The following is a 13,096-nucleotide window of genomic DNA, read 5'->3' as shown; positions in this document are numbered from 1 at the left end:
GAGAGGCAGGCCCAGGACTGGAAACGGAGGCAGGGCGGGGCACAGGAAGGGCCTGGGCGCTCTGCCCCCACTGGCCCCTGCTCTGTATTGGAGACTCTGTGGCCACGAGGGTAATGCCTCCTCCTGTGCAACAGGGCGCCCTGCTGCAGAGGCTGCTGCGAGGGATAATGATCTGTGCCCTGTCCCTGCAGCAGGAGCAATTCATGCTCCCTCTCCATTTCCCTCCTCCCTCTCCCCTCCCGCCCCCCCTCTTCACCATGCACCCATCTTCCTGTCTCTGCATCCCCTTCTTCCCTCCCCTTACCTCTCCTTCCCTTCCTCTTTTCTCCTCCCTCTCTCCTGTCTCTCTCTGTCCCTCCCTCCCTCCCATCTGGCTCTCTCCCTCCATCTGTCTCTGTCTGTGTCTCTCTCCTCAACCCCTCCCACTGCCTCTTTACTAACATCCTCTCTGGCTTGCACATGGCCGCTTTTCCTCCTCCGGCTCAGGTCTCCAGCGGATAGGACACTGTGCTTGTGCACACTTCATGGTCATTGTCACCCAGCCGCCTCCACCTGAGAAAACCCTGACCTCTGCTATAGTTCTGCCACATTCTCTTGAGGACACACACACACACACACACACACACACACACACACTTCCTCCAATTGGGCCCCGCACTGTGGATGCTGCCTCTCAGCCTCCACGCAGGGAGCTCGAGTCCCCACTCTGTCTGTGGGATGCCGGACTGAGGGAGATACCCAGCCAGGCTGTGGGCTGGGGCCTTCACCCGCAGTGTTTATCTCCTGTCTTGTTTCTCCTAACAGTCAGGTTGGTTCTGTGTAGACCCAAAGGGTCAGGCCACGGCCTCCACTGCCCAGGAGGGTCTGGCCCCAGATGTGACCCCTTCTGCTCTGGCGCAGCCAAAATCACACTGGCTCCCAGGTGGCCTTGCTCCCTCTGCCCCCAGGCACTTACTCATGCTTCTCCTGGAGCATCTGTGGTGCCCCAGCCTCAGGTCCCCATGGAAAAGTCACTTCCAGAGGCTTCTCTCAGACACCCTAGATGCCAGCCCAGTCTGTTAGCCTGGCCCAGCACTCCTTCCCATCAGCATCAAAACTCAGGAGCTGTGTCCCCCACGGTGCCCTGGGGCTATCTATTCACTGCTATTCCTGGAGCCAGCTCATTGCCTGGCACACAGTTGATGCTCATTGAATATCCCTGTGGGTCCCAACTTCCCTGCAGACACCACAGCTATTCTCTCCCAGCTGGTAAAGGAGACCATACATGCCCCCCATCAAAGCCTCTGCAGCGAGGACAGGGTCACCTGACCTCCCTTCCAGTGGGCAGTGGTCCAGGTTCTATTAAGTTGACACTTCCTGAGCACCTACTGTGTGCCTGGCATCATGTGAGGTACTCTATGGGCAAGAGAAAGGCATCCACACAGTTTACTTCAGGGAATCCACCATCCATTAGGGGAGACCACATGCAAATAGGCATTGTGTGTGTGAGGGGGGGGGGGAGGGCGGCACGCAGAGTCAGGAGTAGAGGCTGGAGTCTAAGTCACTGTGGGATCTAATAAGTAAATACACACACACACACACACACACATATATATATACATATGTATGTATATATTTAAAACCTTACAACTCAACAATAAAAATACAAATAACCAATTTTAAAGTGGGCATGGATCCGAACAAACATTTCTCCAAAGACATACAAATGGCCAATAATCAGATGAAAAGATGCTTAACATCATTAGCTATTAGGGAAATGCAAATGAAAACCACCATGAGATACCATTCCACACCCACCACGACGGCCATAACTAAAAAGACACAATGATAGGTGTTGGGAAGGATGTGGAGTAATCAGAATCCTCGAACACGCCATTGACAGGAATGTAAAATGGTGCTGCCGCCCTGGAAAACAGCTCCTCAAAAAGTGAAACATGTGACCCAGCAGTTCTATTTGTAGCTATCTACCCAAGAGAGCGGAAAACATACATCCACACGAAAACTTGCACAAGAATGTTCCTAATAGACTAGTCACAAGAGCCCAAAGGTAGGCCCAAACTGAACGTCCATCAATAAAGTGTGGTCCATCCACACAATGGAGCATTATTCAGTCTTAAAAAGGAATGGTGTTCTGATACGTGTGACGTGGATAAACCTTGAAAACATTACGTTAAATGAAATAAATCACATGTAATATGATTCCATTTGTACAAAGTATCCAGAAGAGGCAAACCCAGAGAGACAGTAAATTAGTGGTTGTCAAGGAGGTGACTACAATAGGGGAAGCTTGGTGGAAGATACAGGGGATCTCTCTGTATTATTTCTCACAATGCACGCAGATCTACAATCATCTCAAAATAAAAAAAGGTTAATTACAAAACCACAAACACCAGATAGTGGTGCTGCCTTTTCTCTGACATCTGGACAAAATCCACAGTCCCTCCCGAGGCCGGGAAGATCTCTGAGCTCAGACCCCACCCCACCCCCGCAACCCCTCCCCTCAGTCTGCTGCAGCCGCAAGCCTCTTCCTTTGGTTCTTGAAACAAGCCAAGCTTGTTTGGCCTCTGAGCCTTTGCACATGCTGTTCTCCTTCCCTCATGCTCTTTCTCCCACGCCCCACATACCCTCCAGCTCTACACTGACATGTCATGCAGCATTCATTGTCCAACTGTGACTTCCAGAGCTCCCCTCCTCCCCTGCTGTAGGTCCTGTGGCCATGCCAGGGCTCCAGTGAGCCACCCTGCAGTGGGCAGCCCTGCAGTCCGAGTCCCTGCCCTCTAGGAGCTTCTAGTCACAGAAGCCGCTAGTTACAGTACACAGGAGCACGTGCAATAATGGAGGGCCCAGAAGCATTGCAGAGGCCAGAGGAGGGGTGCCCTACACCTGGCAAACCCACCCATTACCCCACGCCATCCTCACCAAAGTGCAACTCCACTATTGCTCCACCACCCCAAACTACCCACAAGCAGCTAGGCCTCTGAACTGAACAGTGAACAAGCAAATGGCCGGGGGCGGGCCCACAGAAAGGTTATGTACAAAAGTTAGCTGGACAGTCCTTCAGCTGGCAGTGGGGTACCAGCTCATGGCCCCTTGGTTTTGCTTTTACAACCAGCCTCCAAATAAGATGAGGGCGCCATCTTCCTGGGAGGGGCTCCTGCCTCCCTTAGTTCCTGAAACTCTCCCCATTGAAAAGCCCTCCTGGGCCTCCCTGCAGTCAGACCACCACCCACTATACCCAGAAATGCCTCACATCCTTCCTAAGGATTCTCCCCTGGGGCACAGACAGACTGGGAGGGACACAGGTGTGTCTCAAGGCCTGTACTTAGCAGCCCCTGCATCAGACGGCCCAGATGTGTGATCCTGCTATCGACTCCGGAGCTCTCTTCTGGGGAGCCTGTCCTGAGGCCAGGGGTTGGTGATTCAAACTGGCCACCACATATTGCTGAGTTCCTGCATCTCCCGCTGCCCCCTCCTGGCCTTTGCTTTGATTCCACAGACATGGAGGGTTCTGCCGGCTCCGCCCTCCTCCCATCTCCCACACCCTGTGCTCAATGAGACCCATCTCTGCACATATAGGCATCTGTGGAGACTGGAGGGCTCTTATCCTGGGGCCCTTGGGTAAGTCCCAGGGAGTCTGTAAACCCCATACGTGTCCACAAACATGGCTTGTGTGCAAGGACATGCGTGTGTCCTGGGAAGGGACCCACAGTTTCGTCACACTCTCAGGAGGGCCTGGAAGAACACACAAGTTTATGAACTGCTGGGTGGAGGCCCACCGAAGGCCAGGTTTAAGAAGACCGTGGCGTCACCTTTCCCGGCCTCTCCTGCACTTCAGACACTGGGCTCCTCTCTGGGCCTCTCAGGTTCCCCATCAGTAAAGCAAGGCTGTGGCTGAAATAACTGCTCCATCACTGGGTGCTAGAGATAGTTCTGGAACAAAGCAGACATTTAAAAACTGCATCTTTCTTTCAAAGGACTCTCCGTGGCTTCCCTGTGACTCTAGGTTTTACTTATGTGCTTTGGAGCACTGTCAAGTGACGTCTGTGAGACACTGCAGTGAGCAGAAGAGTGACCTGCCCCCCCCTCACCCCGCCCCAAGCTACATGTACGTCCCAACCTCAGATTCCTGGATGGACCTTTATTTGTGAAAAGCGTCTTTACAGATGCAGTGAAGTTAAAGAACTTGAGATCACCTAGGTTTTGGCTGGGCCCTAAGTCCAATGGCAGGTGTCCTGATAAGAAAGGAAGAAGAGAAGGCACAGACACAGGGGAGAAGACCACATGGCGACAGAGGCAGAGACATAAGAGTACTCTTCCTACTGCATTCGAGGTGTTGTGCTTAGAAGCTTCCTAGTCTCTTTCAGCTTAATGAAGCACATTCGTTTCATGAGCCACATGACCCAGAGTTTGAGAACCTCTGTCTAGAGCAGCGACTCTTGGCCCTGCCTGTCCTTATCACATACGGAGGCTGGTGCCACCCTCCAAGATCCTGGCTGAGTGGGGTTGGACGGAACCCCAGATGCATCCCAGGGATTCTCATATGCAGCTGAGGATGCTTTGGAAGAGAGGCCCTCGGCCTGAGCTGCACAGCAGAGCCGCCTGGACAGTTTACAGAAGAACCCCAATGCCAGGCTGCATGCAGGCCACCTCAGTCAGCCCCGGCTTCAGCCCCTCCCAGAGCGCTCAGATGACTTCATGCCCAGCCAAGGTTGGCGCTCGTGTGCTAGGGCAGTGCTTCCCACACTTGAACCTCCTGGACATCTCCCAAACACTCGGATTCTAACCCTGAAGATCTGCATTAGGGCCCCCCCCCCCCCCCCCCAGAAGAATCTGTAACTGTAACATTTGTAACTGTCTCCCAGGGGACCATCTTGGTGGGGGCCCGGACCAGCATGTTCAGCATTAATTGAAACTTGTAAAGGAATGTAAATTCCTGGGCAAGAGACTTCAGGCCCAAAAATTCAGGGGTGGGGTCAGCAATCTGTTGAACCTGCCCTCTAGGCGATCCTGATACACACACAGGTTTGGAAAGTACTGGCCTGGTGACAGACAGAGGCAAGCCAACAACACACTGCCCAACTCCTGTGTTCCTACAGCAGCACAAACAGACCGCTGACTTTTGAGCACCTCCAAAAGCACCAGGGGACCCTCCCCGGGTCCCAATGAAAACCTGTGACATTCCTGGGAAGGTGAGAGGTAGCACATGTTGAGAGGGGAAAAGTGTTATGATTCTATCATAGAGATGAGAACACTGAGGCTGAGAGAGGACAAGCTTTCTTCAAAGTCAGCAACTTCAGTATTGGAGCAACAGCTGCCCTGCCCACCTTTCCAGATTCAACTCAGGGGTCCCCTCCTCCGCTCACCTTTGCTAGCCCTTTGAAATGAATGCTCCTCGTTAAATAGTGCTCCAGAATGACTTCTGGTGGTGACTGCTTTGCAGCATTAGAACATTATCACTTTATGGTTCACTGTATTCAACACCGTCCAACGTATTCAGGTAAAACACTAGCAAAGACTTATGAGCAATGGCAGAGCCAATAACAAAGCTAAGTTGATCAGGACTTATAACAGTGATACTTGAAAGAGAGTTTTAAATTTCCCCTTTACTGGTCTATATCCAGTTCTAAGTTCTTGCAATGAGATGGAAATATGAAATGATGACGGTGAATGAAATTATCAAATACTACTGCCTTTCCCAGTTCATGCATTCCACAAATATTTACTGAGTGACCACTGGGTGCTGGCACTGTTTTAGCCCCTGGAAGCTTACTTGCGCCACCAGCACTGTCCGAGAGGACTTCCCATGATGACGGAAAAGCTCTACCTCCGCACAGTCCAATACGTACCATCACTATACACATGTGGCTATTGAGCACTTAAAATGTGACCGGTGTGACCAAGGCACTGAAATGTATACATTTCATTTTAACTCATTAAAATTTAAATTCAAATAGTCACACGTGGCCAGTGGCCACTGGATTGGGCAGGGTTGGTCTACGTGCCTGCTCCATTGGTGCCGATTTAAAGAGGACAGTGGTAAAAGAGCTTTCCCTGGTTGCTACAGACAAGACCACTCCTTTGCCTGCTTTTGGTTATACACTTATAAGCCCTGCACGCTCTATGGAAACAGCACATACAACCTGAGGCAGAAGTCAACCTCAGACTTTGGAGTGACTCTTACAAGTCTTACTAAAGAATCTGCCCCAAGCCCGCCTTCATCAGCTGGGAGAGTGCAGTGCAGCAGGAAACACCAGGAAGGTACAAAACTTTTTTAGAAAAGACTGACAGGATTGGGGTGAAAAATAGGCGAACACCCCCAGTGGTGGTGTTTCTTGGAGTAAGGAACCCACTCCATGACAGAACGCGAGCACGCTGACTTCTGATAGCCACGTGTGCAGGAGGGGTCCGAGCCAGGCGGTCCCTGGCCGGGAGAGGAGGTTTGGCTGGGAGAGGAGGCCTGGAGAATTAGAGCAAAGCAGTGTGTGTGGGGAGCTCTCCAAGGTGCTGAAGAGCCTCCCTCTCCTAAATGAAGACAGGTGGACCCAAGAGAGCCAGCCCCTTGGTCTAAACCACAGGGCCTGCTTGTGGCAACGCCAGAACCAAACAGCGTTCACCTTCATCTACCATGTGGCTTGTCTCACAAACCAGAAAACTACAAATTCAGGGCGTGGCTGATCCAAGAGGGGAAGGACCACTGTGGAAAATGAAAACAAGCATTACCCTTTTTTATGGTGCTCACAACTCTAAACGCCTTGTCATATAAGGACATAGAGTTTTAGATATAAAATTACCATCTCAGAGTTGGCAGTTAGTTATGCTTAGAGTAGTGGAGGCCTGAGGGAAATGAAGGAAACAAAGGAGTCCTGTAGAAAAACAGCAGAGGTTCTTGGCTCTCCCTCCATAGCCACGATCCCCCTTTGTTTTCCCGGGGTCTCCCTCTCCAGCCAGACGGGCCCACAGCCCCCTTCTGTCAGGTTAGCTGCATTAACTTTAACAGCAGCCGGAGGCTACTCACTGACTTTGGTGGAGCGGCTATTTTCGGAGGGTGCTGATCCTCACTTCCTCACCAGCCCGCTTGGCTTCCTAATATAAAGCCCATCACATCGCTCCAGGGCTGTGCTGGGTGAGGGAGTCTTCAGTAACACTTCTTTCTCAGCTATTATTGGCAACAAAGAACTAGTTATTTGCTTTTTCCCTTCTTGTTTCACCTTCTCCCTCTCCATAGCGGCTGGAAGAGAATTTCTGAGGAGATGCTTTTATCTCCCATAGCTGAGTGAGTGCTGGATTTCTTTTTTTTTTCCAAAAGGAGTTCTGATGGCCCACTTCCTCCTAACCTGGGCATTTGGATTAAAAAAAAAAAATTACTTTTGCCCTGGCCAGTGTGGCACACTGGATAGAGTAGAGCATCAGTCCCAGGACTGAAGGGTCCCAGGCTGGATTCTGGTCAGGGGCATATACTTTGGTTGCAGGTTTTCTGGCCCTGTTTGGGGTGCCTGCAGGAGGCAACCAATCAATGTGTTTCTCTCACATCAATGTTTCTGTCTCTCCCTCTCCTTTCCACTTTCTCTAAAAACCAATGGGAAAATATCCTTGGGTGAAGACTAACCAAAAAAACAAAAAACAAAAAATTTACTTTCACATATTTATGGCTAAGTACCAAAAATATGCCCAAAGGTTGCTTATTTTGTTCGGATAAGGGGTTTCTCCCTTCCTATGGGCATGAGCTGCATAAAGGCATGTTTAGAGTGGAAAGGACATATTCTGCTCCATCTGTAATCTGAGCCCTCCTCTAGGTCAGCGCTCTCCCTCTGGGACGGCTGCTTCTCAGGAGCAGGAATCGCAGGGGGTGGAATACTTGGCCAGAGAACAAAGCTGGGCGGGTGCACGTGGCCGTGTTTTGGGGGACAGGATGGAAAACGTCTCTGGGTGACAGGTGCGTGGTGCGCCTGCGCGCGCAGGCGCCGGGAGATCCAAATTTTTGACTGTGGGCGTGTGTGATTGGTGTGGGCGGAGGGATCTGGGCCGGTGAACGGAATCTGTGTATGAGGGGGAGAGGCCGGGTGTGTGAGATGACTCATATCTTTCAGGCTGTGGGAGGGCTTATTTGCAGGGGGGTAACTTTTGGTCCCGGGGACCCTAGGTACCGGGCACCCAGGAGGCCATATTTACCTGTGCAGCTTAGCGCCGGGGGTCCAGCGAGTGGAGAAGAGGCCACGGGCCTGGTGGGACTGGAGGTGGGGGTCCAGGTGTACGCGGCTGCGAAAGTGCACTTGCCTACAGCTCTGGGCTGCTGCGCCCAGAGGAGAAGAATGGGTGTGAAGGAAGAGAGAACAAGGAGGTAGTCTAGAGAGAGGTGCTCCACACAAAAGCCAGGCTCTTGTAGCGCCATCCTGAGTGTGAATCCGGGTGTGGCCCCATGCTCATCTGCCCTCTCTGAGCCTCCACGTCCCAATGTGGGGCCTGGGAGGAACAATCCTGGAGGGGTAACCCCCCTGCAAATAAACCCTCCCACGCCGCAGAGAGGTACGGACATCAAGGGCTACATTCACCCAAACACTCACGTGTTCCCTGCACACAATAGTGAGTGTGAACTATTGCTATGTATTGTCCTTTTCAATATCATCAGTGTCATGTTTGGCTATTGGTTCTTAAAAATAACCATTACATGTGGCATTCATGGCATGGGAACTATAATAATAAGACAGTGGTAAATAATAATGAATACTTGCTCGTATACCTGCGTATACCGCTTCAATTAATCCCCACCTAATTTACAGGTATTGTCATCAGTCCTTTGAACATGGGAAGACACGGAAAAAACATGACATGGGAAGTGAAATGACTTGCCCAAGGTCACAGAGCAAAAGGACAGCTGGGGGCTCACAGCTGTAAGCTCCACAGCGTGTTCTCCTGCCACCCCACACCCCCAGCCTCGCTATCTACATCTACGTGGAGCCACCCAGCATTCAGCTCACTTCAATGAGCAACACCTGCCGTGCGCTCAGGGGAGGATGAACCTGGAGGAGGAGGAGTTGGCAGAAGTGTCTCCAGTTGAAATGGATTCCATACCAATTCCAGCTAAATGTAGAATACGTTTGCCGTCTGTGCATTATTCATGAGGTTCACTGTTCTCCCAAGTCAGCACTGGGAGCTGGGCTGGAGTTTGGGAGCTCTGCTGATGCCTGCCCAACATTCCCATCCTCTGGGCACAGGGAAAGTTGGACGGGAGCATTAATTCATGAACGGCTCTGCCGGGTCAGAAGGGAGACCCATCACGGCCCACCAGCGGACCCACGGGGGAAGGCACAGAAACCCACTGTTGAAATGGTGGGGTTAAGACGCCCCACTTTGGCTCTGCTCGCTTGATGGACTGCTCAAAGGTACACAGTCTCCACACCTCCTTCCTAATGAGAAGTGGGGCCAGGTTCCAGCAAAATGGCCCCAGATTCTGGGCTTGGTTATCCCAGACCAGAAGGGTCAATTCCATTTTCTGCCGCCACATCACAAACCACACGGGAGCAGCTGGCCCTGGCGCCCTGCATTGGGACGCTGCCTCTGTTGGCACACAGGTGGTAGGATGAGGACAGATCAGGGTTCAAACCCTCAAACTCTGCCGCCAAAAGCTGAGGGCCTGGCTCCTGGGCCTTACTACCCTCCTCTGTAAAATGGTCATGAGCCCCTTCCATCACGTGATACTCAAGCAAGAAGATGCAGCGGAGAAGGGCTTCGAGGAGCTGAATGCTGCTTAGCTGAATGCTGCTTAGCGGGTTGGATGGGGGATAGAGACCAAGGGCATAAACCCAATAAAAGAAGTGTTTCTCACATCCACATGTCAGACCCTACACTGGTGGCCAGCCACAGAATCAGACCCTCTCAGCAATCACAATGGAATTACCACTCTTCCTTCTAAAGTGGAAGCTCCCTGAGGGCAACATCACTGTCTGCTTTATCCACTGCTGTTTTCCCAGAGTCCAGAGCACACCTGCTCCATGTAGGCACTCAGTAGGTATTTGTTGAACAAAGGACAGAATTCCACAGGCCACTAAAGATATCTAGGGAAGGTGGGCACACTGGGTGCTAGACCTCACCCCCAGATATCCTGGGGAGTTCCTAATTCCTCTCCCCCACATGCCTCCCCCTGAGGCCCCCTGCAGAGGACCGTGAAGCCATTCTCCTGGCTCAGGCACATCTGAGAGGGACGGATCTGCAGAGCAGCCTGGTAGCCCTGGCTCCAGGTGACAACTGCCCCTGGGCTCCCAAAGTACCCAGCTGGGTGCGCTAGGCTGCTGTACCACCCACATCTGCTACGGGGCCTCACTGTGCGTACACACAACACACACACACACACACACACACACACACACAGGACCTGGAACCCAGCAGGTCTGTCTGCTGGCCAGGCCCCCACACCTCAGGGTCAGAGAACTCTCCAACCTGATCAGTGAAAACAACAGCAGCAGCACCGAAGAGGCCGCCTGGGACCAGGGCTGGGCACGGCTGTGACAGGCAGGAGCATTATATAATTAACTGCCCCCCACGCCTCCTCCCCTTTGAGGAATAATGAACCCTGCCTCTCCGTTGCATAAGCCAAAATAATAATTACTCTCCAGCCCTCTGTCACCCCTGGATGTGGCCGGGGAGCAGGTGTTGAGCGCTTGCTTCATGAGACTGGGAGGCAGCGAGAGGCAGCGAGAAGACCACACATACACTCACGATCTCCATGCCCACAGAAGCACACAAGTCACTGCTGTGCCCCACTCCTTGCCCGAGCCTGAAAAATTGCCTGCCACTTCTGAAGACAAGCTCCCCGAGTGGGGAGGAGGTGGGGGGCGGGGGGCGGGGGCTGCCTGTGGAGAGCAGGCTGGTTTGGGGTCTGGCTTCCAGGAACAGTAAATGCTCCCTGCCTTTCAGATGCACCAAGGAGTGGACACCGGAGTGTCTGGGGGCAAGGGGGGGGCGGGGGGTAGCTGCAAGGCCACCAAGGCTCCCTGCACAGAAATCATTTAGAGCAGAGGTGGGCAGCGGGTGGGCAGCTCCCTGGCTTCCTGCACCAGCTCAGCCTCAGCCCTGAATGTGGTGGCATCTTAGGATGAAGGCACAGAGCAGTCCCTGGACTCACTGGGAAAATGATTCAGCCAAGGAACGGTGAGATTCCTGGGCTCTCGCTAAACAGATGGGCCTGCCTCCCTCCCTCCCTCCTTTCAGCAGACAGTGCTAGCCCAGGTCCAACCACCTAGAAGTTTATTGCCTTGTTGTGCTGGTTTGGGTTCGTGTCCCCCGCCTATGGCTCTCCCAATAGCGCCGTCTCCATTGGCTTGAGTGATCGGGTCTGAGGAAGGCCCTTGGGCACCGCAGGAAAACGAGAAGCAAAGCTGGGGCCTGACTCCGGGAGGCCCTCACCAAGGCGGCTCTGCCAACCAGGGGAGAGGGCCCTCTCCCAGCCCCTCTCCGCCGGCCTCCGCGGGTCCCAGAGGAGGCCGCAGGCCCAGTCTGGCCTTTCCGCAGGTTTCTGGCCTGCTCTTGGGTGATGCACAGACACTCTGCTCAACTCCGCAACTCCAGGGCCTGGCTCCGCTCCTGGAAAGCCCCCCAACACCCTTCCGCCGGCACAGGCGTGCTATCCCCTTACCAAGCAGTGGGGCAACCTGTAGCCAGGGCAACTGGGCCTCCAGAGAACCCCAAGAAATGCCCAGGTGCCCACGGCCCCCTGGAGGGAGAAGCTCAACTTCCCCGGAGATAAACACAAGAAGCAAGAGAAGGTTCCTCCTCCGCCCAACCCCAGCCCGCCCGCCCCGGCGCACCTACCTCCATCCGAGTAGGTCTCGGTGCCGTAGCCGTCCTGCAGCCCGTTGCTCCAGGTCCCTTCGTACTTGGCCCCGTTGCCCGTGCACTCCCGCACCCCGTAGCGCCCCTTAAATCCGTGCGTCCACTCGCCCTTGTACACCCACTTCCCCTTGCTCTCCAGGCCGATGCCGTGGCGCTTGCCCTGCGCCCAGGTGCCCTGGTACGTGTTGCCGCTGGGCCAGGTGTAGACGCCCAGCACCTCGAAGCCGTGGCTCCACGAGCCCGTGTATTCGCCCTGGCCCTTGGGGCCGGTGCAGACGCCATGGCCGTGCGCCTTGCCGTCCTCCCAGCCTCCACAGTAGGACCCTCCATCGTCAAAATTAAACCTACCCCCACTGGACATGCATGTAATTCGGTTTGCAAATCCCGCAAACGGTGGAGGGGGGTAAAAAAAAAAAAAAAAAAAAAGGCGATCAACAAACCGGGTTCTTGGTTGGCTGGCTGGTTTTGTTTTGCTATTTTCTTTTTTTTAAAGGAAGAATGGAGAAAGCAAAAAACACACAGCAAGCAGATCCCGAGCGGCGGGCGGGCGGCCGCGGCGCCGGCTTCGGTGGAATTTTAAGTCAATCGGGGGCGATTATTCATTTTCGAGCTGCGCCGCGGAGCCTGACCAGCGTCTCGCGCTCCCGCTGGAGACAGGACCGGAGGGGAGGAGGGAGGGGGAGGGGAGGGGAGGGGAGGAGAAGGAGGGGGCAGGAGCGGCAGCGCTGGTGCAAACGGCTCCACCTCAGCTCCCAGGGCCCCTCCGAGGCGAGCCCGCGGGGCTGGCCGCGCAGGCCGGCGCGGGGACGGAGGCTCAGGCTCGGGGCGCAGGCTTCCACCTGCGGCTGCCGCTCTGCGGGCGCCCGAGGGCGGCGGCGGCGGGGCCCGCGGGCGGCGGCACGGGCGGCGGCGCGGGCGGCTGCACCATATTGGGGGCCGCGGGCCGGGCCGGGCCGGGCCGGGGCGGCGGCGGCGGCGGCGGCGGCGGCGGCAGCAGCAGCAGCAATGCGGCGGGTCTGGCAGCGGCGGCGGCGGCGTGCGCTGGGAGCCCGGCCTGCGCGCTCTGGCCGGCGCGGCGCGCGCCCGCACCCCGCCCGCGCGCCCCCGCCCCGCGCCCCGCCCGCCCGCGCGCCCCCGCCCCGGCCCCCAGTCCCCGGCGCGCCCGCGGCCTTGGAGGGGCGCTGCCGGGCGTGGCAGAGGGCGAGGGGCGCCGGCAGGGACCCATGGAGCCCCGCCCTCATCCCCCACCCGGCGCTCCGGCCCGCTAGGC

General features: G+C 54.9%; 1 protein-coding gene across 2 annotated transcripts in view; it reads right to left on the bottom strand.

The window, feature by feature from the left end:
• Positions 1-12,797, bottom strand: part of JPH3 (junctophilin 3) — an 86,041-nt gene extending 73,244 nt beyond the window's left edge. For both annotated transcript variants that reach the window (XM_084905036.1, XM_084905037.1), the window contains exon 1: positions 11,806-12,797. In XM_084905036.1, the coding sequence (XP_084761162.1) occupies positions 11,806-12,187 (382 nt within the window). In that variant the 5' untranslated portion in view covers positions 12,188-12,797. The remainder of the gene's footprint in view (positions 1-11,805) is intronic.
• Positions 12,798-13,096: the final 299 nt, after the last annotated feature.

Source organism: Pipistrellus hanaki (genome assembly GCF_964339955.1).
Source record: "Pipistrellus hanaki genome assembly, chromosome: 15".
Lineage (NCBI taxonomy): Eukaryota > Metazoa > Chordata > Mammalia > Chiroptera > Vespertilionidae > Pipistrellus > Pipistrellus hanaki.
Note: the sequence above shows the minus strand (reverse complement) of the source record. Positions and strands in the feature narration are given on the sequence as shown.